Below are 20,432 nucleotides of genomic sequence, written 5' to 3'. Positions count from 1 at the left end.
AAATCTACAAATAGTTTAAAAAGTTATATACTTGGGAATTTATTTAACATAAAGATGTGCAACAATAAAAGAAGATAATTATGTAAGACTGTTAAAACAAATAAAACTGGATTTGGAAAAGTGGAAAAACTTTCAACTTTCAATGTTGGGGAGAATAGCAACAGTGAAAATGAATATCTTACTGAAAATACTTTTTATTTCAAACGATTCCTGTAAGACTGGGAAAAGCCTTTTTTGATGAACTGAAGAACTGAAGAAGTGAAAGAAAGTGGAGGATTTGGACTGCTGGACTGGACATTATACTACCAAGCAACTATATTAATATGGCTTAAAGAATTGATAATGCTTAGAGACAAAAGACTATTATACCTAGAAGGTTATAACCTACAACTTGGTTGGCATGCCTTTCTGTGGTATGGGAAGAATAAAATTTATAGATACTTTTAAAACCAGTTTTTATAAGAAATGCACTTCTTTTAGAATGGGGAAAAATAAAAGCGAAAATTTGTATCAAGATACCTGGATGGCTTTCAACAATGGAAGCATTTGCTTACCCAAATTTAATTAATTATGACAAAGTTAAGACCTATAAAGATATCTTGGACAATGAAGGTAAATTGAAAGTCAGATAAGACTTACAAGGTATTCTATCATGGTGGCCATACTTGCAAATACAAGTGAGATATGAAAAAGTTGTTAAAACAATGCGATTTTAAAAGAACAGACAGAATTTGACCAGATACTGTTAAAAACAGATGAAAAACTGATTAAGAAACTCTATAAATATTTGTTAAGCTTAAAGATGGAGGAAGAACAAGTAAAAGAAACAATAATAACGTGGGCAAAGAACTTTGGACATAATATAGAATTAGAAAACTGGCAAAAGGTATGGAAAAGAAATGCTAAATTAACGAAAGCAGTGCCATATAAAGAAAACTTATATAAAATATTTTACAGATGGTATTTAACACAGTCAGCTTAGCAAAAATGTTTTAAAATACTTCAAACAAGTGTTGGAAATGTAAAGAAAGACCAGGTACTTATTACCATGTCTGGTGGACATGCCGTAAAGCAGGGCTTTTCAACCAGTGGTACGGGTACCACCTGTGGTACATTGGCACCTGGCAGGTGGTACATAACCATCCTAGAAAAGTGGTAGTGGGGGAAGGGAATGAGCTGAACCGGTGGCAGCACCGCATAAGCCTGAACGAGAGATGGCTGGAGCTGCAGGGCTGTCAGGGCTCAACGGAAGCGCCAGGATCAGCGCCAAGCTCCAGCTGGAGCTTAGCATTGATCCCGGTGCTTCTGCTGAGTGCAGAAGAAGTGCCGATCAGCTGGAACGTTGCAGCATCTCCAGGGTCTTGTGATTTACATTCAGATGCTTGGCAACTGATTCATATCTATGACGGTCACAGTGTCCCAGGGTCATGTGAAGTGACCAAAACCTGCTGCAACCACCCAGCAGACGGGGGGAATAAAAACCAAACACCCCCCCCCCCACCCCCACTGCCAATCCTCAACAGAAATGCTCACAACAATGAAAACCTCAGACAGGAGGAAGAGTGCCGCTGGGCAGGCAGGCAGATGTCTTGCTTGACTGTGGCTTGGGGGGCACTTTTTCAGTGCCATTGTAACTTCAAACAGTCACTAAATGAACTGTTGTAAGTCAAGGACGACCTGTACTTCATCACCTTTTTCCTTTTTTTGGTCATCAAGTTTTTGACACCTTGCTAGGCGACTGGTGATACTCGGATGTTGCCATATCCTAAAAGTGGTACAATGGGTGAAAAGGTTGAAAAACCCTGCCCTAAAGCAAAAAGATTTTGGTCACAAATACATTTATGGTTGGAGAAAATGACTAAATACCAAATAGACTAAGCCAGAATTATTTTTGTTAGGAATAATAGGAGCAAATTATTAGAAAGACTATGCATTTTTAATACTAACTGCAATAAGAATTGTATTTGCCCAATATTGGAAAAATGAAAACTGAAGAAGAATTAATTAAGAAAACTTTAGAGGGTGTAGAAATGGGTAGATTGACTTTCAAGATAAAAGAGAAAGAAGACTCAGTGTATGATATAATATGGGAGAATTTTTATCAGTGGCTAGAAAAATGAGTTAGAGAGAAAGAAATGTGATATGTAACATTAAATATATATTAGTAGGAAGAAGACTATTGAGTGATTAATTAACATATTGTTTATGATAATTAACTACTACTCATTGTTCTTTTAAATACATGAAGCCAGACAAGATGCTGTTTGCTAAATATTAAGAATGTTATTTTAGAAAACCTTAACCCTAACCCCAAGCCTACCCCTAACCCCAAGCCTAACCCTAACACCAACCCTGACTCTACCTTATTCCTAATCCTAACAAAAAAACTAATTGTGTGTGTGTGTTTGTGTAAAAGATGTAAATGCCAGTTTTCAGCAAACCATTGTAAAACACAGTCGCATGATGATGGAATGCTACAGATGGCCATAAATGTGGCACAGTTGCTGAGTGCCCAAAGTGTGGTTGTGACCATAGAGGCTGCCTAAATGTCAGAACTTTGTATAAATTCATAAATACCCCCCAGGTAGGGGATAAATATATGTATTCTTTTCTGGAAATACACATCCTTTGAACATCCAAAGGAAATCACCAATTTGAGATACAGGATTTATTGGGGCCTGACATGGCATTCAGGAAAGCTGTTGCATCATCTGGGCTTGATATTTGGATTTCCAAAGATGTAAGATGTGAGGATACAAGGCTTGGTACAAAGGTGTTGCCACAGAAAAAATATCTCATTTGTTGACAACTTTCTCACTTTTGAAAGTGTTAACACCCCCAAGAAGCCCCAGAGGATAATTTTAAGGACTGGGCAATTTCAAGTGGACTTCTTGGCTTGAACAGCAGTTAAATGTTGATCCAGGAAATCTAACATTTTGTGTTATTTTTCAAAGCAAGTTTAGTGATTTCTTGAAATTTAAGAGAATGCCAACCATTATTTTTGTCAATGGATTCAACTTTCCATTTCTTTTACTGGTTTCTCATTTCCCCCCCTTTTTCTTCCTCTCATTAATAAATGTAAAATTACCTTGACAGTCCTTTCATTTTGTACTTCTGCCAGAAGATCTCAAGTGGTGATCATATGATCTTGTTGTAAAAATTTGCCCAAATTATGATCACATGTCATGAAAATCCTGCAATGGTCATGAGTGTGAGGAATGGTCATAAATCAATTTTCAAAGGTCACTAAACAGGAACAAACTAAAAGAAGATCCTCAAAACAAGTAGTTTTATCTTCAGTCCTTTCAGATTGAGGAACAATGTCAGGACTGCCATCATTTGCTTGAGCTTCACCTTCATTAGCTACAGTCTGCCATGAACTATGGGGGGAGGGAGCTGAACTGGAGAGAGTTGAATGCTTGGGAGAAAGTGAAACAAATGAAACCAACAACTCATTGTAACATTCAGAAACACCAGCTCAAGGTCAAAACTCTGGAGATGTGAGAACAAAAAGGGAGAAAAAAAATTATGGTTTGTAATAAACTCCCTTTCAATTACTCTGTTATCTAGATATGTTAAAACTTAAAATTTTAGGTTCAGTTTCTATAAATATAGGCTGCAGCTTTTGGAGCTTTTTAAAAGTTAGTTTAATTAGAAACGTACAGTTTGCACTCATAGCGCATGGTCATGTGACAGTGGACCTCTGCTCCCCACGGCTAATTTCACCCTGCCATTTCTCTGTTCCCAGCGGGTTTTTTTTAAAAGCCCCAGATCTCTCGGAGGGAGATTAGAAACGGAGGCGCTCAACTGAATGGTTCTGGATGGCGGTCCGAACCGCAGAAAGCAGGAAAGCCTAGGAGAAAGCTGGGTGAAAAAGATGGCCCATTATGGCGGCTGTGAAGAAATGTCAGCTGTCAGCTGGACAGAAACAGCGGTGAATCAGCAGGACAGAAACAGCGGTGAATCAACAGGACAGTGATTCAACTAACGTGGTGGAGTGAGTACTCAGCAAACCTTCATAAGTGTTCCGCATCGTGAAATTATTCCAGAGAATTTCAGAGAAGAAAATAGGAGAAGCCTCAGAGTGAAAGAGGGAAATCATTTCCCCTGTCAGACTAGCGGTGACAAGGAGACAGGGGAAAAAAGAGATTTGACGTTAAAACAACAGACTCACTGTAAGGACTGGTGAACAAGGGTGGTTTCTCTTTCTGGCTCCTGCAGCAAAGCCAAGAAGAAGTTTAAAAAAATCTTGAAGAGCAACAGTGTGGACTGAGCTCAGAGAGCGGACATTTTGAATAAGAACTGATGACCAATTAGCATTAAATGAGGAAAGAGTGATACTCATAAGTTAAGAAGTGAAGTAATTGCTTTAAAAAATTTCTAAAATAAAAGGGAAAAACTGTAATAGATGTGAGAGCTTAGACCAATAAGAATTAATTGATTATAACCCATTGTATGATTAAATTGGAGGAGGCTAACTAGGAACAAAAGGTTGAATGCCCAAGGAGGGTGAGAAAATTTATTTACTTGTCTTCTTGTTGAATACAATAATATCTATAACTGTCAAGGGACTGATTGTAAAACCTGATCTTTATTGCTAATAAACTGAATACTTGTTACAATATTTAGGTAATTTAATGTTATATTATTGTTACATGCTACTATATAGATAAATTAGGACTGTAATGGAATATAAATACTTGAAACTGATTAATATTGATTATTGTATATTAGAAGTGTCAGTGCAATAGATTTCATATTGTGTTAGCAACAAAATATATCATTGTTAAGATATAAGGCACTAGTGACTATAACCTTGGAAGAATAATAAATTCTCCAGGTGTGGTGGAGGGAAAGACAAAGATTGTGTATAAGTGGGAGGACTGGTTGATGTCATTTCGAAAGATAACAAGCATCCCAAATCTAACAAGAGTTGGGAGTGGAAGAAGGCAGATAACCCAAGCCTCATCGGTGGAATTAAGCCCAGCAAGGCAAAGATCCATAGAAGAGATGATGCCACAGGAGAGAGCAGGCTCACTTAAAGACCTACAAGCAATGCTACAATCCATGCAAGAGGTTATGCTGAGAAACCATGAGGATCCGAAAAAAGAAACAGGTGAAATAAAGAATGATACTGGAGAACTTAAATAGAAGATGGAAGCAATGGACGGAAAATTTGAATGTTTCCAACAACAAATATTGAAAAATGAACAGAAATTATTAGAAATGGAAGACAGAATGAATAAGGAGGAAAGAAGATGAAATGAATAAAAAACTCTCGCAAGCAAACAAAGAACTAGAAAAAACCATCATCCTGCTTGAAACTGAGAAAGCAGACCATTATCTATGATTTTAAAATTTGAAAGAAGAGAAGGGGGAGGACCTCCCAGAAATGATGATGGACTTGTTAGCGAGGGCCCTAGGGACGGGGAAAGAAGTGATGGCAAATGAGATTGATGAAATATACAGAATCCACACAAACTACGCGAGAAGAAATAACCTAGGGATGAGATCTTGCACAGAACGACCTGATAGAATACAGAGGTGAACAACTAACTGTCCTCAAACAAGTTCCCAGGAGGGTAAGAGACCTGAGAAGGTCCTACCAACATATCACATTGGAGTTAATAAGACAAAACATCAATTTTAGGTGGCTGATGCCGGAAGGGATTCTGGTGACCTGGCAAGAAAAAAAGATACAGGCTAGATATGATTGACAAAGCAGAAGAGTTTTTCCAGCAGCACCTAGGCAATGAAGATGAATTAGAAGAAAGAGAGTTAAGAGAAGAGAACAATACAGAGAGATATAATAGAAAGACACGAGAATCACAAGGTGTCAGGCCCCACCTCAATCCACATCTTAGGAAATAAGAACTCTTGTATGCAAGTTTGGCCAAAAGGAAAAGTTTACTAGGATGAGATCCATTGTGGCAATACAAGACGGGATCTAACAGAGTTACATTTCAATCCTATATAAAGCATTCCCATTTCAACCCCCTCCCCTCATCCATTTGGTCAGGCTCCCATCATTTACTTAGGTGTCTGGCCCTTTCGTGGGAAAGGGAACTCTCCTTGTTTTTATTGTTATTGCTTCTTCCTTTTCAGTTGTAAATGGAGATGCGATCCAGATCTCTCTCTCCCACTGTCCCCCCCAGATCAAAAGCTTCCCTGGTGTTTGAAGACAGCCTATTGCAATCTGAGTAACCATCCTCTCCCCTCCCCCCTCGGAGAGATGGCAGAATCCCCAGAATAAGCACAATATTCTACCTATACATTTATGAAATGTGATATAAATGGATTCTGACACAATGGTAAGAATGGGAAATGGAGAGAAGAGAAAAAATGAGAATTAACTATGACAATGATGATGAGAGTAGACACAAAGAACTAAAGGAAGATAGACCAACAAGAGCAACAAGATCAAAACATAGGCAGTAATGTGGAAATATTAACAGTATTATCGTTAAATGTAGATGGACTAAACTCCCCGCTAAGAGAAATATAATTTTGAATAAGCTCAGTAAGAAAAACTTAAGACATAATAATTTTACAAGAAACACATATAAAGAACCAAGACCAAGGTCTACTAAATCACTCTAAGCTATGAATCAAATTTGTATCGCTTTCACAGCAGAAAAAAGGAGGAATTGTGATATATGTTAAAGAAAGAATCCCAGCAAAACAAATCTATTGAGATGAGGAAGGTAGAATAATGATCATTGAAATTTCTCTAAATTAAAAAAAAGGTCACCCTGGTAGAAATTTATGCCCGAATTAAAAACAAAGACAATTTTATAAGAAAGTGCATAAGATTATTGCTGATATTCAATACGAGAACATTTGTTTAATTGACAATTTTAATGCAATTATAGACAGAGAATTAGACTATAAGAGTGAGGAAGTAAGGAAACAAACCAGAAGAATATTACCTGGTACTTTTTTTAAAATGGCAGAAGATTTAAATATTCAAGATAGTTGGAGGAAGAAAAATCTGAATTAAAAACAATTTACATATTATTCAAGGCGGCACCAATCGTGGTCCAGAGTTTATATGGTCTGGACAATGAAAGAATTAAATTCAGATATAGATGATGTAGTAATAGACATTAATACTTGGGCAGACCATAATCCCATTATAATTAAATGGAAAAAACCGAAGACAACAACAAGGAGGTGACTAAAAAAGGCAATCCTAAACCAAATAGAATTTAAGCATAAGATCGAAGAACAAATGTGGATATTCTTCTAGACAAACAAGAAAGAGGAGACTAGCACTCACAATTTATGGGATACAGCCAAGGCCGTTATGAGAGGAACTGCAATTGCATACATAGAAAAGGGAGAAATGGCACAAAAAAATAAAAAGTATTAGACAAATTTTTTTTCAACAGGCAAACAAATCCGGGAGATGGTTGGCCTATAGATTGAAAAAACAAAAAGATAAAAGATGGAGTAATAAACTAAGCAATCAAGCAGGGGAGATGGTACATAAAAATGAAGGGGGAAAAAAGGGTGACGTATGAATTCTATAAAAATCTTTAAAAGATGATGAAAAGATTACTGAGGAAAGAATATCACAATATCTTATGAAAGCGGACTTACCGAAGGTTCCGGAAGAATTCCAAAATATATTAAATAAGGATATAACAGTCCAGGAAATTATAGAAGCAATTAAAAAGCAAAAAAGTAATAAAACATCTGGCCCCGACAGATTACCGTCTGAAATATATAAGAACCTCCAAGAACTTTTGGCCCCAACTCTATTGGACATATTTAACGATGTACTAAACACAGCAAAAATCCCAAACTCATGGAAAGAAGCAACCATCTCACTAATTCCTAAAGAAAACTCTGATTTGACCTGAATTAAAAACTACAGGCCCATTTCTTTATTGAACACGGATTATAAGATTTTCATGACCATAATGGCAGAAAGATTAAAAAATATTTAGCTGAATTTATCCGTGCCGACCAAAATGGCTTCTTGCCTAAAAGACAAATTAGACATAATGTTTGTTGTTGTTGTTGTTAGTTGCGAAGTCGTGTCCGACCCATCGCGACCCTATGGACAATGTTCCTCCAGGCCTTCCTGTCAGTGACTCCATCCAGCCACCTCATTCTCTGTCGTCCCCTTCTTCTATTGCCCTCAATCTTTCCCAGCATTAGGCTCTTCTCCAGTGAGTCCTTCCTTCTCATTAGATGGCCAAAGTATTTGAGTTTTAGCTTCAGGATCTGGCCTTCTAAAGAGCAGTCAGGGTTGATCTCCTCTAGGACTGACCGGTTTGATCGCCTTGCAGTCCAAGGGACTCGCAGGAGTCTTCTCCAGCACCATAGTTCAAAGGCTTCAATTCTTTGGCGCTCAGCCTTTCTTATGGTCCAGCTTTCACTGCCATACATTGCAACTGGGAAGACCATAGCCTTGACTATATGCACTTTTGTTGACAGGGTGATGTCTCTGCTTTTTAGTGTGCTGTCTAGATTTGCCATGGCTTTCCTTCCCAGGAGCAAGCGTCTTTTAATTTCTTGGCTACAGTCCCCATCTGCAGTGATCTTGGAGCCCAGGAAAATAAAATCTGTCACTACCTCCATTTCTTCCCCATCTATTTGCCAGGAATTGAGAAGGCCAGATGCCATGATCTTGGTTTTCTTAATGTTTAGTTTCAACCCAAGTTTTGCACTCTCCTTCTTTACTTGCAACAAGAGGCTCTTTAGTTCCTCTTCACTTTCTGCCATTAGAGTGGTATCATCTGCATATCTTAGGTTGTTGATGTTTCTTCCGGCAATCTTAATTCCAACTTTTGATTCATCTAGCCCTGCCTTTCTCATGATGTGCTCTGCATATAAGTTAAATAGGCAAGGCAGCCTTGCCGGATTCCTTTCCCAATTTTGAACCAATCAGTGGTTACGTGTCCAGTTCTCACTGTTGCTTCTTGGCCTGCATATAGGTTTCTCAAGAGACAAATAAGATGGTCTGGTATGCCCATCTCTTTAAGGACTTGCCACAGTTTGTTATGATCCACACAATCAAAGGCTTTAGCATAGTCAATGAAGCAGAAGTAGATGTTTTTCTGGAACTCTCTAGTTTTCTCCATGATCCAGCGTATGTTAGCAATTTGATCTCTAGTTCCTCTGCCTCTTCGAAATCCTGCCTGTACTTCTGGTAGTTCTTGATCCACATACTGCTGGAGTCTAGCTTGTAGAATTTTAAGCATAACTTTACTAGCATGAGAAATCAATGCAATGGTGCGATAGTTTGAACATTATTTGGCACTGCCTTTCTTTGGAATTGGAATGTAAACTGATCTTTTCCAATCCTGTGGCCACTGTTGAGTTTTCCAAATTTGCTGGCAAATTGAGTGTAGCACTTTTACTGCATCGACTTTTAAGATTTTGAATAGCTCAGTTGGAATACTGTCACCTCCACTAGCTTTGTTGTTGCTCAGCTTTTCTAAGGCCCACTTCACTTCACATTCTAGGATGTCTGGCTCGAGGTCAGTGACCAACTCATTGTGATTATCAGGGACATTAAGCTCATTCTTGTATAGTTCTTCTGTGTACTTTTGCCACTACTTCTTAATCTCTTCTGCCTCTGTTAGGTCCCTGCCATTTTGGTCCTTTATCATGCCCATTTTTGCATGAAACGTTCCCTTCATCTCTCCAATTTTCTTGAAAAGATCTCTGGTCCTCCCTATTCTATTGTTTTCTTCTATTTCTTTGCACTGTTCATTTAAGAAGGCATTCTTATCTCTTCTAGCTATTCTCTGGAATTCTGCATTTAATTGGGCATATCTTTCTTTTTCTCCCTTGTCTTTCGCTTCCCTCCTTTCCTTGGCTATTTGCAAAGCTTCCTCAGACAGCCATTTTGCTTTCTTGCATTTCTTTTTCTTTGGGATGGTTTTGGTTGCTACCTGTTGTACAATGTTGCGAACCTCTGTCCATAGTTCTTCAGGCACTCTGTCTATCAGATCTAATTCCTTAAATCTATTTGTCACCTCTACTGTATATTGTACAGGGATATGATTTAATTCATACCTGACTGGCCTAGCGCTTTTCCCTACTTTCTTTAATTTAAGCCTAAATATTGCAACAAGAAGCTCATGGTCTGAGCCACAGTCAGCTCCTGGTCTTGATTTTACTGACTGTATAGAGCTTCTCCATCTTTGGCTGCAGAGCACATAGTCAATCTGATTTCTGTGTTGACCGTCTGGTGATGTCCATGTGTAAAGCCGTCTTGGGTTGTTGGAAAAGAGTGTTTGCTATGACCATCGTATTCTCTTGACAAAATTCTATCAGCCTGTGCCCTGCTTCATTTTGTACTCCAAGGCCAAACTTGCCTGTTATTCCGGTTATCTTTTGGCTTCCTACTTTAGCATTCCAATCCCCCATGATGATAAGGACATCATTTTTTGGTGTTAGTTCTATAAGGTGCTGTAGGGCTTCATAGAACCGGTCAATTTCATCCTCTTCAGCACCGGTGGTTGGGGCATAGACTTGGACTACTGTGATATTGAATAGTTTGCCTTGGATTCGAACTGATTTTGAGGGTTGTATCCAAGTATTGCTTTTCCTACTCTTTTATTGACTATGAAGGCTACTCCATTTCTTCTGAGGAATTCTTGCCCGCAGTAGTATACCTGATGGTCATCTGAATTAAATTCACCCATTCCTGTCCATTTTAGTTTGCTGATACCTAAGATGTCGATGTTTAGTCTTGTCATCTCTTGTTTGACCACGTCCAGCTTTCCTTGATTCATGGATCTTACATTCCAGGTTCCTATGGAGAAAGAATCTTTACAGCATCGGACTTTCCTTTCACCACCAGACATATCCACAGCTGAGCGTCCTTTCGGCTTTGGCCCAGTCGCTTCATTCTTTCTGGTGCTACTAGTACTAGCCCTCTGCTCTTCCCCAGTAGCATATTGGACGCCTTCCGACCTGAGGGGCTCATCTTTCAGCATATCGTTTTGCCTTTTGGTACTGTCCATAGGGTTTTCATGGCAAAGATACTGAAGTGGGTTGCCATTTCCTTCTCCAGTGGATCACGTTTTGTCAGAACTCTCTGCTATGACCTTTCCGTCTTGGGTGGCCCTGCACAGCATAGCTCATAGCTTCATTGAATTACGCAAGCCCCTTCGCCACGACAAGGCAGTAATCCATGAAGGGGGACATAATGTTAGGATTATACTAGACACCTTAGAATATAATAATAATAATGATAGTAATTTTATTTATATACCGCCCTTCTCCCGAAGGACTCAGGGCGGTGAACAGGGCAGATATATAAAAAATACAGAAATACAAAAGTTAAAAGAAAATTAAACATATGCCCAGCTAAAAACAATAAATACAGATATTAAAAATGACATAAAAACCCAACCCATCCCCCTTCAGGCCAGGCCGGCTTGTTCAAATAAGAATGTCTTCAGATCGTGACGGAAGGAGCGAAGGTCGGGCGCCATCTGGAGCTCAACCGGCAACCGATTCCATAGCTCCGGGGCGCCCACAGAGAATGACCTCCCCCTGAGGGCCACCAATCGACATTCTCTGATCGGTGGCACCCTGAGGAGGCCCTCTCTGTGGGAACGCACAGGGCGGAGGGAAGTTGATGCCGGCAGCAGGTGCTCCCTAAGGTGCTCCGGACCCATGCCATGTAGGGCCTTAAACACCATTACCAGTACCTTGAATCTCACCCGGAAGACAACTGGTAACCAATGCAGCTCACGGAGCAGAGGTGTAACATGGGAGTATCGGGAGACTCCCAACACAACTCTCGCGGCTGCATTCTGTACCAGTTGGAGCCTCCGAGTGGTCCTCAAGGGCAGCCCCATGTAGAGAGCGTTGCAGTAGTCCAGACGAGAGGTCACGAGCACGTGAGTGACCATACATAAAGCATCCTGGTCTAGATAGGGCCTCAACTGACGCACCAGGCGAACCTGGGTGAAGGCCCCCCTAGTTACAGCTACTACATGGTCTTCCAGAGTGAGCCGTGAATCTAGAAGGACTCCCAAGTTGCGAGCCCTATCTACGGGGGGTAATAGTTCACCCCCCATGGAAAGAGATGGGATGTTCTGAATATCCCTGAATGCCGGTATGCACAGCCACTCAGTCTTGTCGGGGTTGAGTTGAAGTCTGTTCCTCCCCATCCAGACCCGAACCGCCTCCAGGCAACGGGACATCACGTCGAAGGCATCACTGGGGTGGTTTGGGGTCGAAATAAAAAGCTGGGTATCATCGGCATACTGATGATACCCAACTCCAAAACCACGAATGATCTCACCCAGCGGTTTCATGTAGATGTTGAACAGGAGAGGTGAGAGGACCGACCCCTGAGGAACTCCACAAACGAGAGACCTTGAGGTCGACCTCTGCCCCCCTGCCAACACTGACTGCGAACATCCCAGGAGATAGGAGGAGAACCACTGCAAAACCGTGCCTCCCACTCCCAATCCCCTGAGACGCCGCAGCAGGATACCATGGTCGATGGTATCGAACGCCGCTGAGTGGCGTTATCTGGTATGGGTCCAGATAATCAGTTTCCTCCAGGAACAGAGGAAGCTGATGTGCCACCACGCTCTCGACAACCTTCGACTGCACGATAGTTATTTAAAACAGCCGGGTCCAGGGCAGGCTTTTTGAGGAGGGGTCTCACCACTGCCTCCTTCAAGGCGGCGGGGAAGATGCCCTCTTTCAAAGAAGCAGTTATTACTGCCTGGAACCAGCCTCGTGTCCCCTCCCGAGCCGAGTTGAGTGCCTCAGTGGCCGCCCTTTCCCAGGCGTCCACCAAGACATCAGCTGGGCTGTGAGTGAGGACGGTAGGTATAGAGCCAAGCGCCATCTGGAACCGTTCAGGGTCCATTAGGCGCCTGGGGCGGAACCATCTGGTTGGTTCCGCCACCCAGCAGCGGGGGGTGGCATAACAGAAGACCAGCCGCAGGAGATGATGGTCGGACCATGACAGGGGAGTAACAACCAGTAAACACCCTCCCAAATCATCCAACCACTGTCCAGACAGGAACACCAGGTCGAGAGTGTGACCCCGCACATGAGTCGGGCCTTGAATTACTTGATTCATGTCCATGGCCATCATGGAGACAATGAACTCCCGGGCTAGCTCCGATGACCCTCCCAGGGAAGGCAGGTTGAAGTCACCCAGCACTATGAGCCTGGGGAACTCCACCGTCAACCTTGAGAGGGTGTTGAGCAGCTCGGGCAGAGTAGTTGCCACACAGCTGGGCACCAGGTATGTAAGCAACAAGCCCATCTGAACCCGAGAACCACATCTCAGGAGGAGGGACTCACTCCCACCAATCTGGACAATGGTGGTCTCCCGCGGACATAAAGTCTCCCTGATAACCACCGCCACCTCACCGCCCCTGCCCTGAGCCCGTGGCTGAGCCCCGGCTGCTAAGGAGCGCTTCTTACTAACACCTATATGAGGTCACAATTGAAAGATATTTAAGTACAATGTAGATGACTGAGAGATGGTTTACCAGAAAATTTACAGATGTTATATGTACATTTTGTCATACTCTGTCCCGTCATAGAATTTATTTTAATTTTCTGTTTTTCTTTTTGTTACATAAGGTAATACTAAGAGCAGTGCTGTAGCCAGGGAAGTTGAATCATGTCCACTTTTGTTTTTAAATCTACATTTAATAAAAATGTTCAATAAAAAATAAAATAAAATAAATATGGAAAAGATACTTTATGCGTTAGAACGTCAAAATAAACCTGAGAAGAAAGAAGACTTAACAAAATGGATACTGCCAGGAGAATCATTGTTTGGGAGACAAAAAGCATACATCCTATCTGCTATGTAACTTCTACTCCTAACAATAACTACAAAAATACAAGAACTGGACAAGTTGAAAATATTAGTTTGGAAAATAGTTTGGAGAAGGAAGAAGATTAGAGACTGGCTGAAGAGACGGGATTTTCCCTACTAGATGGAATATTATATGTATAAACACTTGTTTGAATATGGCTAAATAAACAAATAACTTTGACCATAAAGGGGCTTTAGAATAAGTGGGATAAGAGATACAAGTAATATAGTATGTTTTGATAAGATACAAAATGTAAAAAATATTAGGATATTGTAAGGGAAGCAAAAGTTTGAATTTTAAAGAGAAATTAAGTTTGAAAAGATTTAGGATTAAGGAATGATTGAAATATTGAGAGGAAATTAGGCTTAATAAGAACTCTGAAGAAAGGATATATAGTGATTTAACTAATTTTTACAAATAGAAGTGAAATATAAATGCTATGGATAGATGTTATGATAGATAAGTAGTATAGTATCTATAATATATATGAAAATATTAGGATGATATATTTAAATGGAAAATTTGGATATTTAGATGTTAAATACTGGGGAAAATATGATTGACAAGAATTGTTTAAATATTATGGAGAAACTTTGCCTAAAGAGGATTTGTGAAAATAAGATATATGGTGAATCAATAAGATGACTCACATGGAAATAACATAAGCTGATAAGAAAAAAAATGCTATATATGGTTGCTACCATTGTTGGCATAAATATAGAAGAAAATCTTTTTATTTAATCATTTAAATATGGAAAATATTAAATATTAGAAATTATATTTGTTTAACATTGTAGAAGGAGAATACTACTGGGTGAAGATCAAGGAAATATATTATTAATTTATTTATTTATTTATTTATTGCATTTATATACCGCCCTTTCCCTGAGGACTCAGGGCGGTTTACAGGGAATTAAAATCAACCATACAAAAGTTAAAACCCAATTTTAAAAAAAATTAAATCGACCCTGTACTAATTAAAACCCCAATTAAAATGAATGTCTCCTCAGCCTGGGCCCGAGAGCTCAAAGAGCCAGGTCTTCAGGCCCCGGCGGAATGATCGGAGGTCGGGAGCAGTCCTCAGCTCCACCGGTATGATATGCTATGGAAATATAAAAATTAATTATTATTGATTATTAACTATTATTAATTGTATATTCTTTTCTAAAAAATTATGAACCAAGACAACACGCTGTACACCAGGCAATAAGTTTATTATTGTAAAAAACCAATAAAACCTTTACAATTTTTTTAAAAGTTAGTTTAGTTAGCAGTTTTTTCTACTATTCTTGCAATGGTAAGAAGTGAAAAAATAGGATATCCTATGTTGGTCTTCCTGGATATGATAAAAGAAGCATCTTGTTAATATTCAAGTCTATAGCTACTTATTTGGTTGGTTATCTAGATTTATGTCAAGATGACAAATAAATGGTGTTATGTCATGTTGACTTACAACCACAATTGGAAACAGAATTTCTTTTTCTAAGCTGGGCGGCTGTGAAGTGAGTTGCACCTGATTTTATGATTTTTTTCTTTTGCCACAGTTAAGCAAATCACTGCATTTGTTAAGTAAGTCACATGGTTATGAAGGGAATCTGGCTTTCCGCATTGACTTTGCTACTCAGAAGCCAATGGCCAAGTTGCAAATGGCAATCACATGACACTGGAATGCTGCAACTGTCATAAATACATGCTGGTTGACAGGCACTTGAATTTTGATCATGTGATGGTGGGAATACTGTGACAGTCATAAATGTGAGTACTGGCTGCATTTCACTTGAATGTCCAGTGCCTTAGAATTTTGGCCACTAACTGAATGGTTGTAAGTCGAGGAATAGTTGTACTGAATATGTTTTCAGTTGGTGCTGTTCATGGACTTGCCACCTTATTATCAAATTAAGTTTTTTTCTTCTTATTCACTCTAGGTTGAAGAAAGGCCTGCAGAAGACTTTGAGAAGGTAAGAAGTAATCTGTGGTAAGATTGAATATATATTAGCATGTAATATTTTACAAATTCTCAGTATCCTGACAACACAAATTCAACAGAATGATCCCATGTGCTAAAAACCTGTCTTTTATGGTATAAATATAAAGTCTTTTTCTGGCTGATAACTGCCAATGGAAAAGTACAAATAGCAATCAGAATTATTTATTTATTTATTTTATTACATTTATATACCGCCCTTTCCCGAAGGACTCAGGGCGGTTTACCAAGATACAAAAGTTAAAAACAAATTTAAAAAAATTATATTTGTCCCTGCATAAATAAAACCCCAGTTAAAATAAGATTAATCCTCAGCCTGAATCCATATTGATTTGTAATTGTCCTCTATAAGGGAAGAAATAAAGCCTGTGGGAATTTGAACTAAATTGCTTGCTTCATCAAATAATAGGTGTGATAATTCCAAGTTGGCTACGTTGCATGTTGCATTAAAATTCCTTGGCAAGAATTCAGAACATAACCAAATGTGAAATATTTTGAATATTCCAGAAATTTGAAAAAAAGCTTACTGTCTCAGCTTAGAGCCAACAGCAGCTGCCTCTGATATATGCTTAAATGACTTCAGATCCTTCTCTAATCTTACTCTTTTTCCATCTCACCTAGTCCCAGCCAGTAGCATTGGAATGAAACTAGCTGGTGCTATTTGACTCATGTTGGTCAAAAAAAAAAGGCTTAATCATAAAGCAGATTAGTCAAAGGGCTCAAACCTTGCACAATACATGAAGCAACAGACCTCAAAAGAGCACAATTTTAATTTGGATCAAAACAAGGGATTAGAATGAAATACAGTTCTTGGAAAACAGTATTGAATGCTTGGACCAAGCATTTTGGGCTTGAAATATTTCAAGCTGTGAACATTTTGTGCATTCCTACCCTAAATAATTATTGGGTGTTTTGTTTGTTTTGTTTTCTTTGTTTTGCTTTGGCTTGTTCCTGGTAGAGGAAAACATCACCTTGTATAGGAGATGAGACTAAGCAGGTTTACTGAGTAAGGGAGCCAGTGGGTATGAGCCTGGCTTATTATAATGTCTAAACATGCCACCTAAGATTTAGAAATGTGATTTAGTGACTTTGTTAATACTATTGATATTCTGCTGTGATATTTTTATTGGCTTTTTTGTGTTACATTTTATAACAGTCAGTTTTGCTTGATTCAACAATGCCAATGTTTTGAGGCCTTTTGGTTGAAAGAGCCTAACAATACATTTTGGCACACATAATATAAGAGTATTTCATTTGTTTCTGGCTGAAGCATATATACGTTAGTATGCCCTAAGAGTAAAAGAAGTAGTACCTGAATGTACAGAACTGTTAGAAGAACAGAATAGCTTATACATGGAATGGTTTGCAGTGTAATGTTCAACAAAGTGTGTAAACTATAGATTTAACTAATCAAGCAGTGTCATCTCATACTAAATGTCTATGAGAAGAAAACAGGAAACAGAAGATTGTTTTTTAAGAAACATATAGAAACATTCCCATCCATATTGTGACTCTAAAGGAATAATACAGGTAGTTGTCAAGAAATGTCAGGCCACTTAATGAATGTTCAAAGTTACAACAGACATCCCCAAAGTACATACAACTGTGTTTCAAAATTATGACAGCTGCAGTGCCTCCACAGTCATTTGCCCTTACAATAGACAATAGGTTTACTACAGCACCTCATCTCTCTTCCCCCTATCCCACCACAGTGGGACTTTGCAACACGTGGGCTCCTGGAAGCAGCCACCATTTTCAGTGCACTGAAAATGTCTTGCAGAAATGGCGAATGGTTTACAAGCTTTCTGCTCCAATCAACTTGCTCTCAGGAGGCTGCAAATTTTTCCTGGTTAGGAAGCCAGCCCCTGCATGCAAAGGCAGCAGCTTCACGATAAATGTCCCCAAACCTTTACCTTGTTTTAACCCCCTTCTTCCCCATTGTTCTTCAATAAAGAACAAAAAAGAGGAGGGACGGACTTCTTGATCTTTCTCCGCAACCCCTTCATCTGTCACAGGCTAAGTGTGCACATACACACACACCCAGGAAGCAATTACAAACTTTTACTTAAAACAAGCAACAAAGGCTTCCAGTTTTGCACAGTAATGCAGCAGCTGAGGGATCATGGGGCTCTGCACCCTATGGCCAATTTCTACCTGCTAGGGGACCGTAAATGGGCCTGAAGTTGCCCCGTAGAGGCAACAAAGAAGGCTGATTGCGGAGAGATGGCGATTGATCTAATCGGTCTGGGAAAAGCTTTCCAGAAACCAGCAGGAGAAAGGCTAGCTTAACTTCAGAGTCTAGCCCAAGCTACAAGCAACCGAAGCCCAAAAGCACTACTTTAAGCTGACTGTAAACAATGTGTTTGAAACTGGGTAAGAACATTGATTTTCTCTCTTCTGTTTGAAAACTGATTTCCTGGAAAAAGAAAAAAGAAAAAACCCAAGAAGCAAAAAGCCTCTGAAAGTGAGAAGGAGAGGGATCTCACCCATCATCCTGCAGATGGAAGCAGTGAATTAACCTTTTCAGGGGGAACAGAAATGGATTGAAATGAAATGAAATTAATATAAGACTTAATTTAGAGAAGTTTGAAATCGGTGGAAACTTAAGATTTTCCTTTTAAACCATGAAAATAGAAGTAAATAACAGAAGTAAACAATTGTCTATTACTGAAAAATGAACTAGTGCTGACATCTAGTGGTGGATGAAAATATACAACAGCAGTTGCTCTATCACAGGCGCTAGTAAAGCCCAGGAAAATTGTTTCTGGTGACCTTCAGTGTCTTAATAACAGAGAACGGCTGTGACAAAAAGAGAGAGAACATTTTGGGCTATTTAAAAGGGAAAATTATAAACTTTAGAAAATTTTTTTGACCTTTCTGGATTACAAATACCAACTCAACTGTGACTCTAAAGCTGTCTGCAGAGAAAGGACAACTCTGATTTTTGGCTATCATGGAAAACCAGAGATCTTCAGAAAGAATATACAAAGAAAAAACAAATACTTTCCAGAAGGAGATCTATGTTATGTTGCATCAAATCCAAACAACAATGATCTCAAACCATGAGGAAATTAAATGTAAATTTGAAAATATAAGTGAACACATCTCCAATTTAACATTGCAACACAAAAATTCTCAGAAAATAAAAATAGAGAGTGAGCAGAAAAAACAAACAACTGAACACAAGACAGAGGAGAGAGATTTTAAGATGGAATGTAACAAAAAGAAGTATGACTTAACCGAGATGGAAAAAAACTTACAGGAAATACTGGACATGGAAAAGACAACATCTACTCTATAAGATTACAAAATAAGTTTGAGGTCAAGAAAAAAGATTTGACAAAATGGATTCTGCTGGAAGAAATGCAAGAACTTGAGAGAGAAAAAATGATAAATAAAATCAAGAAAGAAAGAAAGGAAAAGATTCTCAATGAATACGAAGGGGCAAAACCCTCTTATAAAAACATCTTGCCTGTTTTGACTTTTGTACTTGCAACAACACTTACAAGATTATGGGAAGATTCTTTGATTCAGCGAAGCACATTGATCAGGAAAGAAGTTTGGGGGAAAAAAGGCTAAAGTGAGAATTAAGAAATTAGATGATGGGATTTACCAGAAGGAATATTTAAAAATTGAACATCTGTTTGAATATGTTTAAAGAAATAGAAAGATTTTGGATATAAATGAAGATTAGTTTAAGAGGGATGAACCTCTCAAGTAATCAATTATTTTTGCTTTCTTTTTTCTTTTGTGTTTTGTTTTTTGACATGAGAAATATAAAAATGTTGGGATGGTTTATATAAAAGAAATGTTTTCTTTTTTAAGATATGAGAAATGTAAAAGTGTTGAGATGGCGTGTGTGAAACAAAAACCTTAAATACTTAAGGTAAAGGTAAAGGTTCCCCCGCACATGCGTGCTAGTCGTTTCCGACTCTAGGGGCCGGTGCTCATCTCCGTTTCAAAGCCAAAGAGCCAGCGCTTGTCGTGCTTTCTTTTTTTTTTTATTAAAAAGTTTTAACATACATTTTATCTTTAACAATCCCCCCTCCCCCTCCCATACCCATCCCTCCCTACCCCTTCCCCCCTCCCCCCCCAACTTCCCAGAGCTAAGTACAGGGTATAAAAACAAAAAAAAACATTCATGAACATCCAAATGCTAACAACCATAAACTCTAAAATCTATCACTCTCTAGCTCATATAGGATAACTACAAACACTATTACTATTAAATATAAAAAAAAGAAAAAAGAAAAGAAAGGAAGACTTATTCAAATGCTACATGAAACTTTTTAGTCCCATATTTGTTCTGGATATACTCAATCCATTTTCTCCACTCCATAATGTAACGTTCTTGCGAGTGATCTTTCAAATAAGCCGAAATCTTTGCCATCTCTGCCAGGTCAGAAACCTTTAAAGTCCATTCTTCTATAGTCGGCAGTTCCTCCTTCTTCCAATATTGACCTATTAAGAGTCTTGCTGCCGTAATTAAATTCAACATCAACTTAGTGTCCACAACCGCAGCATCTGTAATTATACCTAACAAAAAAAGTTGCGGGCAAAACTTTATCCTTTGCTTAAAAATCTTCTGCATGTTCCACCAAATTTTTATCCAAAAGGCCTTA

The 20,432-nt window shown here is 38.9% G+C and overlaps 1 protein-coding gene across 8 annotated transcripts in view; it reads left to right on the top strand.

Annotated features, from left to right (window-relative positions):
- LRRFIP1 (LRR binding FLII interacting protein 1) overlaps window positions 1-20,432 on the top strand; it is a 146,716-nt gene that overhangs the window by 70,008 nt on the left and 56,276 nt on the right. For 7 of the 8 annotated variants that reach the window (XM_083354494.1, XM_083354495.1, XM_083354492.1 and 4 more), the window contains one exon: window positions 15,752-15,784. The exons of the other annotated variant lie outside the window; for it this stretch is intronic. In XM_083354494.1, coding sequence (XP_083210620.1) covers window positions 15,752-15,784 — 33 coding nt within the window. The remainder of the gene's footprint in view (window positions 1-15,751; window positions 15,785-20,432) is intronic. 8 annotated transcript variants of the gene reach the window in all.

This window comes from Vipera ursinii (assembly GCF_947247035.1).
Source record: "Vipera ursinii genome assembly, chromosome: 1".
Lineage (NCBI taxonomy): Eukaryota > Metazoa > Chordata > Lepidosauria > Squamata > Viperidae > Vipera > Vipera ursinii.
This window is presented reverse-complemented; position numbering and strand designations above follow the sequence as displayed.